General features: G+C 43.9%; 1 protein-coding gene across 7 annotated transcripts in view; it reads right to left on the bottom strand.

Moving 5' to 3' along the window:
• zte38 (zebrafish testis-expressed 38) overlaps nt 1–21,653 on the bottom strand; it is a 144,859-nt gene that overhangs the window by 51,978 nt on the left and 71,228 nt on the right. For all 7 annotated transcript variants that reach the window (XM_070886082.1, XM_070886083.1, XM_070886079.1 and 4 more), the window contains 3 exons: nt 9,953–10,188; nt 9,634–9,682; nt 6,378–6,439 (listed from right to left, as the gene is read on the bottom strand). In XM_070886082.1, coding sequence (XP_070742183.1) covers nt 6,378–6,439; nt 9,634–9,682; nt 9,953–10,188 — 347 coding nt within the window. The remainder of the gene's footprint in view (nt 1–6,377; nt 6,440–9,633; nt 9,683–9,952; nt 10,189–21,653) is intronic.

The following is a 21,653-nucleotide window of genomic DNA, read 5'->3' as shown; positions in this document are numbered from 1 at the left end:
AAAGGGCACTTCAGACAAGGCTCTCGTTAGTCCACCCTGATCTACATGAACAGGTAGAGAGCAGGCGGCTTCAACAAAGTACATACCATGATAGCGCAAATGTGTCACGCGAGATTGAAATCAATGATCCTGTATTTGTATTAAATTATCCTCAAGGTCCCAAGTGGCTTCCCAGCACTGTCGTGGCCAAAGAGGGGAGAAGGGTGTTTCGGGTCAAACTTTCAAATGGACTCATTCACCGGAAACACTTGGACCAAATCAAACTCAGATTCACGGACTATCCTGAGCAACCCACCTTGGACCCTATCTTTTTTGATCCCCCAACACACACACCAGTGGCAATCGGCACCACGGTTGACCACGAAGCAGAACCCATCATCCACAGCAGCCCTGCAGGCAAGCTACACAGCAGCCCAGCGAGCCCCAACAAATGAGTCAACAATGCCAGCTTTCACACCGAGACAATCAACCAGGACAAGAAGGGCCCCAGATCGATTCACATTGTAAATAGTTACACGATTGACTTTGGGGGCGGGGGGTGGGGGGGGAGTGCTGTTATATATGTGGACTTGTATTTATGCTGTACAGCCATCAGAGGTCTCATCCCCTGGCGTCCCAAGGATCCCATAATCCCTTGGGAGCACAGGTATTTAAGGAGGCATCACAGGTTGGAGAGGCACTCTGGAGACCTGCAATAAAAGACTACGGTCACACTTTACTTTGAGCTCACAGTGTTCAGTCTGACTCTTTCTCCATTCACAACAGCGATTTCCTGGCCCTCGGGGCGGCGGTGTGTATAAAATCGATGCCTGGCTGTGAGGATGCTCTCCTTCGGTTTGAGTTGGTCCCAAATTAGCACTTTCAGCTCCTCGTATGACTTGGTAGTTGTTTTCTCTAGTGCAAGCAAGTCCCTGACAAGGCCATAGACTGCGGACCCACAACTGGTCAACAGGACAGCTCTGTGCTTATCTGCCAGCGTGGCCGGATCATCGCCTACCAGGTCGTTTGCTACGAAATATTGGTTGAGCCGCTCCATAAAGGCTTTCCAATCGTCACCCTCTGAGAACTTTTTTAATGCACCAACGTTCGTCATTTTTGCGTGAATGTTCGTAAATTCGTCTTTTATACTAGGCCATGCACACCTATGCAGGTGATCCTCAGGTCTCCCACCGCAGTGCCCTCTGGTGGCACACCTCATGTGACTATACAGTTAATATACATGGTTTACATACATGACACTCTCTTTCTCTCCAGTCTATTGTTCTCTACCCCAGTCTCTAGCTCTCTCCCTCAGTCTCTCGCTCTTTCTCCGCCAGTCTCTTGTTCTTTCCCCCAGTCTCTCTCTCTCTCCCCCAGTCTTTCGCTTCTCTCCCCCAGTCTCTCGCTTCTCTCCCCCAGTCTCTCGCTCTCTCTCCCCCAGTCTCTCGCTCTCTCTCCCCCCAGTCTCTCTCTCTCCCCCGAGCCTCTCTCCCTCTCTCCCCTTTCGATCCTCCCTTCTCACCCAGCCAGTTCTCCCACAGAGGTGAAGAAAATGTGGCCACGCTGCAAGGCCACAGCTGTTGGGTGATGCGCATGTGCGGCTCTGCGATACTGCGGCATGTGCAGAAATGGTCATGTGGATAATCGCATTGTTCGCATTCATTACCTTGGGGCTCAGGGTCAGGCCTGTAGCGGCTTCCAGCACACAAACGTCAAAATGGATCATGTGCACAGGTGCCGAAATGGGTAAAACATGCAGGCGCCGAAGCCTGCTCTTGCAGGCTTAAACAACGAGCCTGTGGGACACAATTGAAAAGGGTGGACTGCGCGACCTGCAATGCCTGGTGCATAGAAACATAGAAAATAGGTGCAGGAGTGGGCCGTTCGGCCCTTCGAGCCTGCACCGCCATTCAATAAGATCATGGCTGATCATTCCCTCAGTACCCCTTTCCTGCTTTCTTTCCATACCCCTTGATCCCCTTAGCCGTAAGGGCCATATCTAAATCCCTCTTGAATATATCCAATGAACTGGCATCAACAACTCTCTGCGGCAGGGAATTCCACAGGTTAACAACTCTCTGAGTGAAGAAGTTTCTCCTCATCTCAGTCCTAAATGGCCTACCCCTTATCCTAAGACTGTGTCCCCTGGTTCTGGACTTCCCCAACATCGGGAACATTCTTCCCGCATCTAACCTGTCCAGTCCCATCAGAATCTTATACGTTTCTATGAGATCCCCTCTCATCTTTCTAAACTCCAGTGAATAAAGGCCCAGTTGATCCAGTCTCTCCTCATATGACAGTCCAGCCATCCCTGGAATTAGTCTGGTGAACCTTCGCTGCACTCCCTCAATAGCAAGAACGTCCTTCCTCAGATTAGGAGACCAAAACTGAACACAATATTCCAAGTGAGGCCTCACTAAGGCCCGTACAACTGCAGTAAGACCTCCCTGCTCCTATACTCAAATCCCCTAGCTATGATGGCCAACATGCCATTTGCCTTCTTCACCACCTGCTGTACCTGCATGCCAACATTCAATGACTGATGAACCATGACACCCAGGTCTCGTTGCACCTCCCCTTTTCCTAATCTGTCGCCATTTAGATAATATTCTGCCTTCGTGTTTTTGCCCCCAAAATGGATAACCTCACATTTATCCACATTATACTGCATCTGCCATGCTTTTGCCCACTCACCTAACCTGTCCAAGTCACCCTGCAGCCTCTTAGCGTCCCCCTCACAACTCACACCGCCACCCAGTTTAGTGTCATCTGCAAACTTGGAGATATTACACTCAATTCCTTCATCCAAATCATTAATGTATATTGTAAAGAGCTGGGGTCCCCCTGCCATTCTGAAAATGACCCGCTTATCCCGACTCTCTGCTTCCTGTCTGCCAACCAGTTCTCTATCCACGTCAGCACATTACCCCCAATACCATGCGCTTTGACTTTGCACACCAATCTCTTGTGCGGGATCTTGTCAAAAGCTTTTTGAAATTCCAAACACACCACATCCACTGGTTCTCCCTTGTCCACTCAGCTAGTTACATCCTCAAAAAATTTCAGAAGATTCGTCAAGCATGATTTCCCCTTCATAAATCCATGCTGACTTGGGCCAATCCTGTCACTGCTTTCCAAATGCACTGCTATTTCATCCTTAATGATTGATTCCAGCATTTTCCCCACTACTGATGTCAGGCTAACCGGTCTATATTTCCCCGTTTTCTCTCTCCCTCCTTTTTAAAAAAATGGTGTTACATTAGCTACCCTCCAGTCCATAGGAACTGATCCAGAGTCGATAGACTGTTGGAAAATGATCACCAATGCATCCACTATTTCTAGGGCCACTTCCTTAAGTACTCTGGGATGCAGACTATCAGGCCCTGAGGATTTATCAGCCTTTAATCCCGTCAATTTCCCTAACACAATTTCCTGCCTAAAAAGGATATCCGTTAGTTCCTCCTTCTCACTAGACCCACTGTCCCCTAGTACATTCGGAAGATTATTCGTGTCTTCCTTCGTAAAGACAGAACCGAAGCATTTGTTCAATTGGTCTGCCATTTCCTTGTTCCCCATTATAAATTCACCTGAATCCCGACTGCAAGGGACCTACATTTGTCTTCACTAATATTTTTCTCTTCACATATTTATAGAAGCTTTTGCAGTCAGTTTTTATGCCCCCTGCAAGCTTCCTCTCGTACTCTATTTCCCCCCTCTTAATTAAACCCTTAATCCTCCTCTGTTGAATTCTAAATTTCTCCCAGTCTTCAGGTTTGTTACTTTTTCTAGCCAATTTATATACCTCTTCCTTGGTTTTAACACTATCCTTAATTTCTCTTATTACCCAGGGTTGAGCCAGCTTCCCCGTTTTATTTTTACTCCAGACAGGGATGTACAATTGCTGACGTTCATCCATGTGATCTTTAAATGTTTGCCATTGCTTATCCACCGTCAACCCTTTAAGTATCCTTTGCCAGTCTATTCGAGCCAATTCACGCCTCATACCGTCGAAGTTACCTTTCCTTAAGTTCAGGACCCTAGTTTCCGAATTAACTGTGTCACTCTCCATCTTAATAAAGAATTCTACCATATTGTGGTCGCTCTTCCCCAAGGGGCCTCGCACAACAAGATTGCTAATTAGTCCCTTCTCATTACACAATACCCAGTCTAGGATGACCAGCTCTCTAGTTAATTCCTCGACATATTGGTCGAGAAAACCATCCCTAATACACTCCAGGAAATCCTCCTCCACTGTATTGCTACCAGTTTGGTTAGCCCAATCAATATGCAGATTAAAGTCGCCCATGATAACTACTGTATCCTTATTGCACACATCCCTTATTTCTTGTTTGATGCTGTCCCCAACCTCACTACTACTGTTTGGTGGTCTGTACACAACTCCCACGAGCTTTTTCTGCCCTTTGGTAGTCCGCAGCTCCACCCATACCGATTCCACATCATCTAGGCTAATGTCCCTCCTTACTATTGCATTAATTTCCTCTTTAACCAGCAACGCTACCCCACCTCCTTTTCCTCTCTGCCTATCCTTCCTAAATGTTGAATGCACCTGGATGTTGAATTCCCAGCCTTGGTCACCCTGGAGTCATGTCTCCGTGATGCCAATTACATCATATCCATTAACTGCTGTCTGCGCAGTTAAATCGTCCACCTTATTCCAAATACTCCTCGCATTGAGGCACAGAGCCTTCAGGCTTGTCTTTTTAACACACTTTGCCCATTTAAAATTTTGCTGTAATGTGGCCCTCTTTATTTTTTGCCTTGGGTTTCTCTGCCCTCCACGTACTATTCTCCTTTCTATCTTTTGCTTCTGCCTTCATTTTATTTCCCTCTGTCTCCCTGCATAGGTTCCCATCCCCCTGCCTTGTTAGTTTAACTCCTCCCCAACAGCACTAGCAAACACTCCCCCTAGGACATTGGTTCCGGTCCTGTCCAGGTGCAGACCGTCCAGTTTGTACTGGTCCCACCTCCCCCAAAACCGGTTCCAATGTCCGAGGAATTTGAATCCCTCCCTTTTGCACCACTCCTCAAGCTACATATTAATTTGAGCTATCCTGCGATTCCTAATCTGACTAGCACGTGGCACTGGTAGCAATCCTGAGATTACTACTTTTGAGGTCCTACTTTTTAATTTAGCTCCTAGCTCCCTAAATTCGTCTCGTAGGACCTCATCCCGTTTTTTACCATGGCAGTCTTGAGGGAGCTGCGTGGCTGCGCAGCTTAGGGGGAACCAATCAGATTGAAGTATCCTCACTAAGACACACAGACTGCAAACCAAAAAGTAGGAAATGTAAATGACATTTAAATCATTGTACAAGAAGTGAAATAAAGATTGGGACAAACAGATGGGTTTATGGGAGAGAGATAAAAGAGAAAAACTAAAAAAGAAATTCAATTTTAATTTTTCTAAAAATCTGCAACATTAATTGAGACTTCACACTAGTAAAATAAAATTTTCAGGGCAAGAGAGGATGGTCAGCAGTAATTATCACTTATTATGCCATTAACACTCATTTATTTTTAAATGCACCAGCCTTAACTTTTTCAGTCATTTTTGGTGTGGGACTATTGTATAAGTACCTTAAGTTCATGCCATTACAGTGCTGAGTCTATCGTTGAGAACGGCAACAGTGCACCCTTTGGAGGAGCAGGGCATCTCTGGCAGCAACTTTTGGGTTTCCTCATTTAATTGTGCATGTGAGGATGCCAGAAATTGCTGTCAGATTTACCCTGTAATAACGCATTGCTGATAGCCTTGCCGTTATTATTACAGTAAAATCTAGGCCATTGATAAAGATTTAGCAATTGAAGAATCGAGTGAGATATATGATTTTGCAATATGTTGATGTACAATAGATGAAATTGCTCTGTTTGAAGTAGCACTTTTTGTGCTCTTACAAATCAGCAGAATTTTCTTTCCACTATCACCAAGTATGTTGTGAATTAATTGTATTACTGCCCAAGTAGATACCTGCCAATTTAAGGACACAATTATTCAGTACCTTATTTTGTCTTTCAAAAATGTCTCAAAGGACTTCACATTCAGTGAATTACTTTGAAGTGTGATTGTTGCTATGTAGGCAAACTTAGTAGCCAATTTGTGTGTTTCTTATTTGTGTTGGTTGAGGGAGGACTGTTGGCCATGACCATGGGAAAATTCCGTTCACTACCTTGGAGTTGCTGATCCAAACAATGAGTCACAACAATGGAAAACATTCCAATATCCAGTACTTGTTTTAATGAACACAAAATGTGCTCACTTTTCTTTTTATATATTTTTATATAAATATAATTTAAAGTTCTTTCTTATTTCTATTTGTTCTTGTGACTTAACAATTATTTATCTGAATCCCTTCACATATGGCAAAAAATAACAATACCTCTTTCTCTGATGCACTGAATGATTGCTCGTTAGTCACACAGTTCTGAAGTTCAGACTGAACTGCCAAAATATGAAAAACATCAAAAGGTTACAGATTTTCCAATGACTTAGTATATAAATGGGATACTACTCTGAAAATTAATATTAATGTTATATTGATGTAGTCGAATGTTGCATATTCATTCTTCAATAGTTGTGACTATTTACCCATCTCAAAATCTAACTTTTTTTATCCATATCATAATCCATAACCACAGTAGTGTTGTCCACTAAAAAAGTTAACTTGTCTTGATGCTCTAGTAAATCAGAATTTTATACAGTCCTTTTTCTTTTTTTCAACTAAAAATTACATACGTTCCCTTATTCGATCTTTGCCATGTATCCATCCATATTTTTGCTCTGAAGGGACATATATACAATGTTCCAATATTTACAAAACAAAAATAAAAAATGTCTGTAATTTATGGAATTAAAATGATTTCTTTAACAGCACACTTGTAGGACACCACCCGTTTCAGGGTTTGGGAAAGGATAGCTGCTAACAGTACAGGAATATGCAGACTTAGTGCTAAACTAGGAGAGAGATTACAATTATTCTCCACTTGAGCATAAACACATTAATGAGTCAGTTAAGCCGAATGACTGTTACCCATGCTGACCTTGTCATCATACTGTTGTTCTCTCTGACTGCCTGTCCAACATCAAGGGCCCAAAATTGAAGAACTTACGGCCCACTACCGCCAACATTCCTCTCGTCGAACCGCCCAGTGCCACTTTCGCTGTGGCCGGGAGTGGGCTGCAGCGGGTGGGAGGGAAGAGCAGCCTAGAAGCACCCGCCGATGTCAGCGGACGGCTCAGTCGCGCAACTGACCTCCCGCCCGCCGAGCTGTGATATTTATGCAGGCAGGAGTCGGTGGTAGAACGGGGTAGACCACTGGCTGGAGGCTGGTCTGTCCCCGACGGTAGGTAGGAAAATGGGGAAAAAAGATTAGTGCACTTTTTGTAGTTTTTTTCTTTACAGGGACTTACCTGGCTGGGGTTCCCTGAAGGTCTTCAGATGGTTTAAAATTTTTTTTTATACTTTTGCTTTTCAGCTCTTCGACCCTCCGTGGGCCCGACTCCATCCTTGGTGGCACTTGGGCGGCAAGCGCCTTTACCGCCGAGAATGAGCGCTTCTGCCGGCTGCCGCCCAGATTGGCAGCATAAGTTGTTTATTTGCCACCCGCCGACCTTCGAAGGACCTCTCCGATGAAAACCCTGTTCAAAGTACCGTCTGGTACCTTGGTGGTCATCGGCGGTCCTTTGGGCGGGCGGAGGCCTCATCAAATTCGGGCCCCAAGTTTTGAAGGGCAGGCCAATATTTCCTCTCATTCAACATCAGCAAAACTGGAGATTTATAGAATCATAGAAATCTACGGTACAGAAGTAAGCCATTTGGCCTATTGTGTATGTGCCAGCCGAAAAAAAGCCATTCAGCCTAATCCACTTTCCAGCTCCTTGTCTGTAGCTCTGTACATTACGGTACTTCAAGTGCCTATCCAAGTACTTTTTAAATGCGATGAGGGCTTCTGCCTCTACCACCCTTTCAGGCAGTGAGTTTAAGACCCCCACCACCCTCTGGGTGAATAAAGTTCTCCTCAACTCCCCCCTAATCATTCTACAAATTATTTTAAATCTATGCTCTGTGGTTATTGACCTCTCTGCTAAGGGAAATAGGTCCGTCCATTCCACTCTAGCTAGGCTTGGGCCGAGCAATTTGACTGCGTCCGAAAACGGGCACACAAGGGTCGGGGCACACAATGTATGCGTCTGTTCACGTGGTCCCAGGCAACACATTAAATTTGTGCTGGGTCCCCATTATAATGAGTCAGGTGTGCATCCAGTGCTATTCATTGGCTGAACTCCTGTTTGGGTGGGGGTGGAAATTAATCATCTGTGATGCCACGAAGGAATCCTGCCCTCTTAACGGGGAGGTGCACTCTGGATGCAAACACCAGAGAAGCACTTCTGAACAGAGAAATGGCTGCAAGATCAGTAAATCGTGCCCTCAGATTCTCAAATGCTGCTTTGGAAGTCCTGGTTCAGGCAGTGGACAGGAGGAGGGAGATCGTATTCCCCCCAGGGGGAAGAAATCCCTCCAGGCAACATCTGCACCACCAGTGGGAATAGATCTCAGAGGTCAATGCCAGGAGCTTAGCTCTAAGGACGTGATTACAAAGCTGCAAAAAGTTCAATGACCTCATCAGAATTGTCAAGGTAAGAATACTGCTCTCTTACTCTCTGCTCACATCACCACCACCTCCAGCTTTGCTACTCACTGCACTATACCTCATTCTCCTCATGCTCACAGACAGATCACTGTTGCACCCCTCACTTCACCATACCTCACATCTTACATACTACATACCAACTATTCGACCATGACAGGTACAATCTCTAAACACCTCACAAGATGGTCACTACTACACTCACTTCTTTCTTGCAAGAGAAGGTCGCATACAACTTCAGACAGGAGACTGCCAGTGGAGGAGGCCGAGTTTGCCTACACATTCTCTTCCCTGTTGAAGAAAGCGTGCTGACCATTATGAGTAGAGGGAGAATCATAGCCGTGGCGACTGGCAACGCTGGAGGAGACTTTGTGCAGCGTTTCTCCACACCTTATACTCTTTTTCTCCTTCTTATTTCTATCTTACCATATGCACTCTACATGACAAACTGAAGATGCTTTCACCAGCCACTCATCTCTCCTTGCTCTCCCTTCATATTAAAAGTTAATCCATGTCATTCTCTTGAGAGAAGATGTGGTGAGATCTGTCACTTGAAGAGTTCCTAATGATGCACCATCACTCAATCTGATCCTTACAAGCATAGTTAAATATATTAATTTGACATTTTAATAGTTTTGGCATCCACCCTGGATAGCTATGGAGCAACTTCATCCAAGATGGCGGGAGGTACACTTCCAGCTCGTAATGAGGGTGCGTGTCATGCCCGCCATATTGATGCTTAGGCATCCGTTTTGCGTCTGAAAAACAAACGCGGTGCTATCAAATTTCTAGGCCATCCTTTTTAATTCCCACTAGTACTCACAGTTCATTAGTTACCACTTTAACCCTAATTAGAAAATGCTTCTTCTGCTTCTTTTTAATTGTTTGCTCTGAGCAACAAACCTTCTGAAATTTTCTGTGGCTCAGGAAATTTGATATTGCAGCCACTGCTCATACATTCATTCAACTTGCTAGAAATGATCATACCTGTAACATTTTGGTAGAGTGGAGTATTTGCCTTTACAGTATTTCTGTCCTGTACCAAATGAAACAAAACATGGTTAATACACTGATTCTAACATGTCAGAATATGACAAGAATAATGTGTGTTTCTGGGACCTTGAACACCATCCCTGCAAGCCACTAGGAGGTTCTGGTGTTGCATTTGGTGTCCCACCACAAACATTCTGCTTTGCGCAAACGACATCTGTCTTTGTTCTATTTGTTTCTCGTAGAACGACATTGTTGTACAGATAATAAACATTCCAAAATATGTTATAAGCAGCTGGTGAGCATCGCCACTCACATTTAGGATGGATTTGGCTTCCTCCATTCCCTGCTCTGCAGTTTCAATTTCCTCATTTAGCAAGTTCTCTTTCTCCAGCTGTTCCATTGTCTCTTTCTCTGTGGTGACCCGCACTTTCATCATATGGAATGGAGTGGGCACGTCCCCAACTTTAAAATGGACTGGGGTACCCTCGAACCACACAGCATCACACTCGCCTTCTTTAAACCCTGGCGGCTGGTATTCAGGAGGTGTCACTGTCAAGTAGAAAATAAATGGATCAGGAATTTTTTTTTTTTACAAATATTTATTTAATAACATTTTAAATAAAGATTTAAATATACATATATGCAGGGAAGCACTTCATAAATTCTAATGTTTGCCTATTTAACAGATCAGCCATAATCTAATTGTATTGCAGAACAGGTTCAATGGGCTATGTCTATTCCTGTTTCTCACCCTTCATGCTCTTCATGCTATTTGAATTGAAACTGAATTTTATAAAGTGCTTGTACTGTATCTGCTGAGAGCAAAAACAGTGTAAGGGCTAAAGTCTGTTTCCCAGTTAATTATTTAGAAACAGGTTGGAAATGAGGGAAAAGGGGAAAACTGTAAATGATGGAAATCTGAAATAAACACTGAAAATGCTGGAAATACACAGTTGGTCAGCATCTGTTAAGAGAAATCACATGATGTTTTAAGTATGTACCCTTGATCATAACTGAACCACTGATTTATATGGTAACTGAACAAGTTAAACAGAATCTTTATTGCATGGTGTTCTGGGGATTCTTGGAGGTGGGGGGGGGGGGGGGAATTGAAGACCCCACAAGGGTGGCCAAGATAACTCAAGGCTCTGGCTTCAATATACATACTCTACTACTCATACAGCTTCATTCACTTTCTTATCTCTCATACTCTTTCTCTCTCAATACCATGGTGCTAAAGGCAACATCTGAAAAAACTCACAAATCTTCCTTACTCAAAGCCACTTAATTTTCCTGTCAGTCTTCTAGTCTTCAAGGACACTTTAAAAAAAAGACTTGCATTTATATAGTGCCTTTCACGACCACCGGACGTCTCAAAGCGCTTTACAGCCAATGGAATGTAGTCACTGTTGTAATGTGGGAAATGCAGCAGCCAACTTGCACACTGCATACTCCCACAAACAGCAATGTGATAATGACCAGATAATTTGTTTTTGTCATGTTGACTGAAGGATAAATATTGACCAGGACACCAGGGATAACTCCCCTGCTTGTCTTCGAAATAGTGCCATGGGATCTACCTGAGAGGGCATCTGAAAGACGGCACCTCCGACAGTACAACACTCCTTCAGCATTGCACTGGAATGTCAGCCTAGATTTACATGCTCAAGTTCCTGGAGTAGAACTTGAACCTACAACCTTCTGACTCAATGGCGAGTGTGCTACCCACTGTCCAGGAGACAGTTTCCATGCATGTTGTTGAGATAATTATTAAGTGGGAGCAGTCCACTACCCACATCTGCAACACAATGCAAGAAGTTTCTCACGACCCACATGACTGCAGCATCAAGATGCTAAGATAGCTTCTAAGGATATTGGTGGACTCCAGAGTGCCATCTAGCACCGTTCACAACCTCAGGACACCCCAAAGCGCTTTACAGACAATGAAGTTGTTTAGAAGTGTAGCCACTGTTGTCATGTGGGAAAACATTGCAGTCAATTTGTGCAGAGCAAGGTCACGCAAACAGCAATGAGATAACTAACCAGGTCTTTTGTTTTAACGATGCTGGTTGAGGATTAAATATTGGTTAGGACACTAGGCAAATTCTTTTGTTACATCCACCTGAGAGGGCAGACAGGACTTTGGTTTAGCTCATCCGAAAGACAGCACCGTTAACAGTGCAGCATTCTCACAGTGTTGCGCGAGTGTGATAGCACACTGACAGTTTCAAAACAACTTCATTTCAAAAGAGACAATGCACCTTCACCTCTCATCATCATGGGATACATGACCTCATATTGTAGAGGTCTCTGTGACACTCACAGGCCTGTAACATTGTCTTCTCCCCCTTCTCACCTTAGAGGGTCATCTGGGGGAGCGCCACCATCACTGAAAATCCTGAGTCTTCAGGAAGAGGAGGCATTAGATTTAATAGGCAGATGGACAGAAGAACCTGGAGGAGAGACTGAGGTTGGAGGTGAGCTGGCAAGAGAAGGTTGGTAAAGCCTGGACAAGGCTCATCGTATGTCATATTAGCTTCTTTTGCTTTCTTAAAATATTGAAATGCCCATTTCTTCAAAGGCAAACATCACTGTGGGCACTGCTAAACAAGCTCTTCCGTCATTCATTTCCAGATCCGCAGCTGCTGTCATGTTCTCTTCAGCTCCACCCTGCCATCTTACCTGTACAAGCACTAGCACAGAGACAACTGGTTGTATGGAATTAATTAGATAGTCAGAAGAATTGTCACTTGGTCAGTTTACTGAGCATCAGTGGCAATGAGGATCTACAAGTGCAAGAGGGGGAGAATGTCATTCCCTCACTGAGGAAGAAGAAACGACTGCCTGTGGCTGAAAAGAACAATGAGCATCAATCTTATGTGCAGGAGACAGTTTCCATGCATGTTGTTGAGATAATTATTAAGTGGGAGCAGTCCACTACCCACATCTGCAACACAATGCAAGAAGTTTCTCACGACCCACATGACTGCAGCATCAAGATGCTAAGATAGCTTCTAAGGATATTGGTGGACTCCAGAGTGCCATCTAGCACCGTTCACGACCTCAGGACACCCCAAAGCGCTTTACAGACAATGAAGTTGTTTTGAAGTGTAGCCACTGTTGTCATGTGGGAAAACATTGCAGTCAATTTGTGCAGAGTAAGGTCACGCAAACAGCAATGAGATAACTAACCAGGTCTTTTGTTTTAACGATGCTGGTTGAGGATTAAATATTGGTTAGGGCACTAGGCAAATTCTTTTGTTACATCCACCTGAGAGGGCAGACAGGACTTTGGTTTAGCTCATCCGAAAGACAGCACCGTTAACAGTGCAGCATTCTCACAGTGTTGCGCTGATGTGACAGACTATATTATGTGCTCAAGTCTCTGGAGTGGAGCTTGCACCCACGACCTCTGACTTAGAGATAGGCGTAATATCACTGAGCCAAGGCAGATACATTACCAATAGATCCTTTAAACAAAATACTGTCACAGGGTTTCCAAGACCTCATTTGGACTGTAATCTTCTGCACCTTTATCATAGTTTGTCATGTTGTTTTGGATTGCTGGTCTCTAGTGTGAATGTTATGTGCTTGTTAATTAGGATTGCCAGCCCTTTGCTCTTTCATGAGTATGAGACGACAAAGGTTTGGTCCCCATGAGTTTTGGATGATTTGATTTATTCACAGACAGGAGAAGGTGGATGTGGCTTTCTTATAGGAAACCCATCTCACCCCAGCTTTTGTTACATTCCATGACCAAACAACCATTAAATTCTGATTTACGTGAGGGTGTGCTTACTTAATAGCAATTAGAGTTTGTACCCTCAGGGCTTACAGATTCACTGTAACAGAACAATATATTGTGTGTTACATGGTATAACATCTCCATCCTTAGAAAACAGTGGGATAGACTGTTATGTTTTCAGTATGACATCACAAACACATACAGGCTGTAAGATGGCTGATAACTTTAGGAAGCCTAGTCAGGTGACTCCCTCTTTATTGTTGTAAACAGCAATGGCTGCAGTGCCACAGTAGTCCGCTAGGTGGAGCTATATATATAATTACACTTCTCCCTCCTTAATGAAGAAGTAATTGTAACAAACAATCATCACATATAACTTGCATGGTTATACATAACAAAAGATATGGGGCTAGAACCTCCACTTTTTTTGCATGCTTAACGCCCACATAACACCCATTTTACCGCTGAAATGACGTATAATGCCCAGATATCACCCATTTAGCCACAAAATGGAAACTGACGGGCATTTTTCGCAAACTTATTGCCGAGCGTTACTTTCCCCATGTGCTTAACGCCGGGAAAAAATAATACCGCCCGCCCACTTTTTTGGGGCAGAATTATCAGAATGGGCGAAATCAATGCCCAGAATATTGCCCAGCGTTAATTTCCGCACTGATTTAACGCCGAGGTTCAATAATACCGCCCGCCCACTTTTTTTGTCATAAAGAGCATATTTACCAAAATTAGCAGCCATGAGATCGCCCAGCATCACTTTAACCACCTCGATCGCATATCGCCCACAATATCGCTCTCCCAAAAAAACGCCCAGAAAAAGTGGAACTAACCGGAACTAATCACAGCGTTATGGACACCATGTTCTACATCACATGTCACATCCTTTAAAGGGCTGCTGTGCTTCAACCTCAGGGGAGTTCGGATGTACTCTGGAGGTCATTGGAGTTGATGTGAACATCTCTACAAACATCTTGACCATACTGTAACCGATTGGAATTTAATAGGTGTCTTCAACAGGATATTCATTCTTTGTGACCAATCGGTGGAAAACAGACAGCTACTTCAATGGGGCTTGTCCTTTCTCACCCTCTCTTAGTGACCAATTACATGCAGCAAACTCAAGATCGCCGAAGGTATGCTCCACAGCATTATGTGCCCAATGTGAGATGTGCCAGACTGATGAGGAGGACCAGACGTTACACCCCCCTGCAAGTACAGGGAGAAGCAGTCTTACCTCGACTTGCTCGACACCACCTGCCTTTGGAGACTGTGCTTCCATAAAGAGATTATCACTGAGGTATGCCAGCTGATAAGGGCGGATCTTCAGCCTGCCAGCACCATCAGTACTGTATTGTCCGTCGAGGTCGAAGTCACCGCGGCACTGTCGTTCTAGGCCTCGGGTTCTTTTCAGGCCACAGCTGGCGACATTTGCTGACTTTCTCAGCATGTCATACATTGCTGCATTAGACAGGTCACTGAAGCCCTGTACAAATGCAGGAGGGACTTGATCAGCTTCCCTATGACCAGGGAGGCACAGAGTGAGAGGGCTTTAGGATTCTCCAGAATTGCAAACTTCCCCAAGGTGCAGGGAGCAATAGACTGTATGCACATCGTGACGTAGGCACCTTTTCAGGATGCTGAGGTTTTCAGGAACCGCAAGGGATTCCACTCCCTGAATGTCCAACTGGTTGTCGACCACCAGCAAATTATACTGACAGTAAATGCTAAATTTCTGGGCAGCATCCATGATGCTCACATCCTGCGTGAGAGCACTGTATCTGACGTGTTTAACAATGAGCCACAAGGTCAATGCTGGATGCTTGGTGACAAAGGATATGGCTTCGCTACCTGGCTGATGACCCCCCTGCGTGATACCCACACCGAAGCCGTGAGGCGATACAACGAGAGCCACAGAGCAACTCGCAATATCGTGGAGAAAACCACTGGAATGCTTTAGATCCTGGACCACTCAGGAGGCGAGCTCCAATACCACCTTGAGCAGGTAGCTCAATTCGTGGTGGTGTGCTCCATGCTGCACAACTTGGCTATCAGGAGGGGACAAGAATTGCCTGATGAGTCTTTCAGTCCACCTCACTAGAGAGAGGAAGAGGAGGAGGAGGAGGCGGATGCTGACATTGGTCCAGACAATCAGGCTGACGCTGAAGCCATGTCCCCGCCCTCCTGTAGACCACATGAAAGGGCCCGTGGTGGCATGATAGCTGCAAGAGCCTTACGTCAGGAGCTCATGAGCGCTTTGCCTGAAAGAACGTTGGTGTTATTTACAAGGCTGATACACTGCTGGGTGTGCAGGTGATACATCAATGGTGGGCATCACCTTGGTGACAGTTAAAGTTTAAGTTGGTTGAAGTTAAGTGTAATTATACCCTTCATTATACCCTTTGATGTTAAGGGATCACCAGCGTGTAACGGTGCAGCTAGCTGAGCCAATGCGCAACAAGGTTTTGTTAAATAAAAAACATTTAAACCAAACATTTGTCTGAAATCTAAGTAGTTCTGTGAAAACCAACCCCTCCCCCGCTGTGCTTCTCCTCCCCACCTCTACCCCTTCCCCTCCTGACTCCAAACTGCCTGGCCAAGGAGCTCCTCAGGTGATGCTTCATTGGGGTGGGGGGGGAGGATGACGGCCAATCCGCTGCTTGGACGGATACGGGAGAGGATGGTCCCGAGGTAGGAACGTGCTCCGATCCAGAAGGAAGATGCTGCTGCTGGCTCTCATGTGTGGTTGGCAATGGGGGTGCAGCACCTTGGGGTGCAGTGCCGCGCTCCGGGACCACTGGGAGCCCTCTGCCACCAGTGTTCCTGGCTACCAGCTCCATCCAGGGCCTCCACCATCCCTTCCATGTTATATTTTATTTGTTGGACAAAAACTCGGTGCCAACTATGTTCTTGGTGCTTAGTAAGCTTTTTGCTGCTGGTGAATCTCCCTCGTGCCTCCCACAATAGCCAAACAAGCACACACCACAGCTACACACACCTTCAGTCCCTCTGAGCTCCCTGTCTCTCTGTCTCCTCTTCTGCGCATGTCATGATTACCCTTGACCTCCTGAATTGCAGGAATCGAGCATTGCCATGCCGTTGCTAAGGACGGCAACACTTTACGGCAGAAGGTCAAAACAATTTAACGCTAACGCTCATTTCAGATTGCTCGCGGTAACGCCCATTTTCAAAAATGGAGACTAGGTGCTTTGAGAATGGACGAGAAGCTGCCGATCTGAAAACCTTTTTTTAACCACCCATGCCGGAAATAACGTCTATTTTTGGGCAATAAGCACAAAAGTAGAAAATCTAGCCCATTGACTTATTTTGCCATATTTACAAATCAAGCTTAACCACTTGTTTTCTGTTTCGACGAGGATACCTTCGCTCTCGAACAAAACCTTCCAAACATGGTATCGAACTTAGACTCATTCGAGGCTGATCCTGAGGAAAGTTTTCCTCCAAGGGATGCCCTTGATTTACATTTGAACTCTCTACAACTTCAGACTGCTTGTCTGCCTGACTCGGACTCAGATTTAAATTGTGGCTTTCTCTTAAGACTTGTTTCCAGTACATTTGATTTAGGATATGCTACTGGTACTTTACTTATATCAAAACTATCTGATGAGTCAGAAATAATCAAATCATTCCAACCTTCGACTCCTTCCACGTCTATAGGTAAAATATGATCAATGTGAACAAACCTAACCTGTCCATGATCAAACAGCTTGACCAAATATGTGTGAGAACCACATATCTTCACCACTCTTCCTGGTAACACTTTAACCATTTATGGTGATGGTTCTTCACTCTCATCTTCTGATTTAATTTCACACTTCTCTCTTTTATTCTACCACTATCATGATTCTCTTTCTGACTTAATTGTTTCTCTTCTACACACTGTGCCAAGTTAACAACGAGAATCTGGTTCGTGGCTGTCGTTTGAGAAACAACTCTGCTGGTGTTCTATCAGTAGTTGTATGTGGAGTATTACGATAAGTAATCAGAAAATTAGCCAATTTGTGATCCTGTCGTTTCTTTGGATTGGATCCAATATCTGTTTGATGAGGGCGCGTTTTACAATTTGTACTGTGCACTCTGCTGCACCATTTGAAGCAGGGTGGTATGATGGAACCTTTTTGCTCGTCAACTGTGCAAGTTCTTCTGAACAAAATTGTGGTCCATTATCAGAAACAATTTCTTCTGGAAGGCCATATGAAGAAAATAATCTTCGCAAAATTTCTAATGTTTCACTTGTTATTTTCCGCATTGGAAACACCTCGACCCACTTCGAATGGCTATCAATCACAATGAACAATTGTTGGCCTTCTAGCTCAGCAAAATCGATATGTAACCTTTGCCGCACCCTGGGAGGCCATTTCCATGGCTTTAATGGTACTGATGGTGATTTCTTACTTATTGATTAACATGGCGTACACTTACTGACGATGTACTCTATATCTTTATCTAGACCTGGCCACCATAAGTAACTGCGTGCAAAACTCTTGGTCAAGCACATTCCCAGGTGCTGGTCATGAAGATGTCCAAATAATTTGGACCTGAATTTATTTGGTATAATCACTCTTGCACCCCACATGATACAATTTTTATTGACTGATAATTTATTCCTACGAATGAAGAATGGACGAATATCTTTGTCTGTTACCTGGTTTGGCCAGCCATTTACAATGTAATCATGCACCTTTGACATAATTGGGTTGCTCTACCAAACTCTTCAGCTGTGACTGGCAGTTCATCAATGTATGAAAAATAGAACGTCTTCCCTATCGGGTGTAACTTGTGATGGGGAAGGTAATCTAGACATGGTGCTCTCTACCAATTTGCTTTTACACTCCTTGAATGCTGTGTCGCATTCTTCTGACCACTTCCATGTTAGTTCACTATGACGTATCTAAGGCGATCAAGCTCGCATGTGATGCCTTTCCATATGGAGTTGGGGCAGTGATCTCTCATGTACTACATAGTGGGGAAGAGAGACCAATAGTTCATTCAGTGGATGTAACACTGTAGCTAAATTTGGTAGGAACTTCCCATAATCTTTCAAAAGACCCTAAAATGATCGAAGTTCAGTGACATTCTTGGGAGTGGGTGCATTTCTGATTGCATCCAGCTTTTCTTTAGTTGGATGTAAACCATCTTTATCTACTCTGTACCCGAAGTACTCCATTGATTTTAAAATAACTCACAATTGCGAGCAGTCACTTGTACTCTGTGCTTCTCTAGCCGTTTGAAGATGTTATTGTGAATTTGCCTGTTTGGTGCTGAAATTAGTATGTCATCTAAATAACATACTACCCCTTCAATACCTTGCAAAATCTGGTTCATCATCCCTTGGAATATGGCGGGGGCGGAAGACACTCCAAATGGTAGCCTATTAAATTGATATAGGCCTAGACGAGTATTTATAGCCAAGCATGACTTGGACTCCTCATCTAGTTCAAGTTGTAAGTAGGCATTCGTAAGATCCAACTTTGAAAAGATCTGACCACCTGTCAGTGTTGTGAACAAATCTTCTACATTTGGCAATGTATTGGGGAGATTACCCACTAGAACCTGGTTTACGGTTACTTTATAATCACTACACAACCTTACTTTACCATCGGACTTAGGTACAACAACAATGGGTGTAGCCCAATTACATAGATCTATCTTAGAGATAATGTTCTCAGTCTCTAGTCTTTTGAGTTCTTGCTCAACTTTCTCCTTGAGTGCATATGGTACAGAGATGTGGCTTGCACTAAACCGGTCTAGCGTCCTTCTGTACCCTGACACTCGCCTTGAAGCCTTGGATCGGATTGCCTGTTTCGCAGAACACCTTCGGATACTTCTTGATGACATCATTCTTTGATGCAAATCTCGTTTCAACACAAAAAATCTCACTCCAATCCAGCTTCAGTGATCCCAAGCAATTTCTTCCTAGTAAGACAGGCTTGTCTCCTGACTAAGAGAGGCAAGCTCTGAAATTGATCCTTGCATTTCACCGGTACGGTGATATGACCTAGCACAGGAATGTTCTCTTCTGAGTAGCCTCGCAGCTCTATGTTGGATTTCTCCAATGGGAAATCATGCAATTTGTCGAGTACTACACTCACGGATGCACCAATGTCGATTTCCATGGGTATCTTGGTTCCTGCAACATCTATGTGGATGATGATATTTTTCGAATTGCTGTTAGTCACCCTCGTGCTCCTGATGATATGTAGCTCTAAAGCCTCCTCGACCTGTTGTTTTTCTTCCATGCTATGTAGTCTCTGAGGATTTCTACTTATAGCTTTGAAAGTTGGTTTACTCTTCAGTCGGCATGCCTTCGCAAGATGCCCAGTTTTCCTGCAGAAGAAACACTCTGCCTTCACATATGGACAACTTTGAGCAATGTGTTGTCCCAGGCAACGATAGCATGACTTCAATGCTCTTTTACCATTGCCAGTTGCTGAGACTTTGGGGCCCAAATGCCTTTTACTTTTAACCTGCAGACGATTCACCTCGATTGTCTGATGACTGGAAATGGTACAAAATTCTCAGGAATATTGGTCGGCCATGTCCATTGACATAGCTGTCTGACAAGCTAAATCAAAAGTCAAGTTAGGAGTTGTCAATAACTTTCTTCTGATCACATCATTTTTCATCCCATAAAGTGATCACGCAATGCTCGGTCCTGAAAGTTTCCGAAATTACAGTGACTAGATAGAATTTTTAATGCTACAATGTACTCACTGATACTTTCATCGGTTAACTGATCTCGTATTCCGAAACAATAACTTTCAGCAATTTTCAGAGGCTCAGGACTGTTCTTCTGCTTAAGTGATGTGTCCTTTGGCTTGACAGGCACAAGCAAATTTTTCAGGGTTTCATACACCTCAGGCTCTACTTCAGTTAAGAAAATAGCCTGTTTTCTTTCCAACACCACCCGGTTATGATTTTCATCATTGGGAACTTCAATTATACTATTTGCGGCGAAAAACAGTTCTGACCGCTCCACATACGCTCCGAAACTTTCACAGTCGCGTTGAAACTCCCCCAAGTGCCCTATTATTCCCATAGGCATGGCCATCTGGACTTTGACAGTTCAGCCAAGTGTAATTGTAATTTACCTTGGATTTGTAGCTGTTAATCAAAACAGAGAAGCTCTCAAAGTCTCTCTGTCGGTTGGTTTTCTCTGCAAAAAATTTCAGTTTTGTTAACCGATTATCCCATCCTCATCGCCAATGTTATGTTTTCAGTGCGACATTACAAACACATACAGGCTGTAAGATGGCTGATAACTTTAGGAAGCCTATTCAGGTGACAACCTCTTTACTGTTGTAAACAGCAATGGCTGCAGTGCCGTAGTAGTCTATTAGGTGGAGCTATATATATTACATAGACCTTGGAGACAGTCCCATGTAACCTGTGCAATATAAAAGGGTATCATTGCTTGCCTGCAGTTGATCAGAGCACCATAAGTGGGTGCTGTGGATCCAATGAGCACTGATTGGATGACAGCACTGATGGCATAATGAACAGGATCTCTAACGAATGGGGCCAATTGAACTGGGTGAAATATTCTCATTTTCTCCTGGATGGTAGCTCACCTGCTGCACACTGAAAAGTCCAGACAAATATTGCAGGAGCCAGTGTCATGCTAAGTAGAAATACAGTGTAATATGCAATGCTAAAGACCCACAAAAACTTTGCATAGTATTTAAAACCAATGTGGCTGGTAGCTATTGTTAAAGAATTTGCCGAGAAGAATTTTGACGATAATTTTCTTCTTTGAAGAAACTGAGTGAACCAGGCAAAATGTGGTAGAAACTTGATTAAATACAATAAGTAGTAATGAACAGCGAAGAAGGTTGAAGAAAAAAGTCAGAAACATGCCTATTACAACATATTTATCAAAAGAGTAACTTGCATATGAATTTTCAATGTTCACTCAATCCCAGGAGAAATAAATTGATACTGCAGGACGGGACTAGCCTTTTTAACCTGATCGGGAGTTGGGATGGCTACATAGGGACATGTCAGATGTCATACAATATCTTACAGGGAAATCATTCCATACATTACAGTTTCGCAGAGGTGCCAGTCCACACTAGTGGTATATGAGGAAAGTGCAGAAGAATCATCAAACAAAATAAAAATAAAAATACAGAGAACAAAGCATAGGTTAAATACCTCCATTTTGGAACTTAACTACATAAGTACATGAAGCAGCCAGTAAGAATAAATGTCTGGGAATAAAACAATTCTTAAAATA

The sequence above is a fragment of the Pristiophorus japonicus genome, chromosome 8 (assembly GCF_044704955.1).
Source record: "Pristiophorus japonicus isolate sPriJap1 chromosome 8, sPriJap1.hap1, whole genome shotgun sequence".
In the NCBI taxonomy this organism is placed as follows: domain Eukaryota; kingdom Metazoa; phylum Chordata; class Chondrichthyes; family Pristiophoridae; genus Pristiophorus; species Pristiophorus japonicus.
The sequence above is the reverse complement of the archived record's forward strand: the minus strand, read 5'-3'. Positions and strand labels throughout refer to the sequence as shown.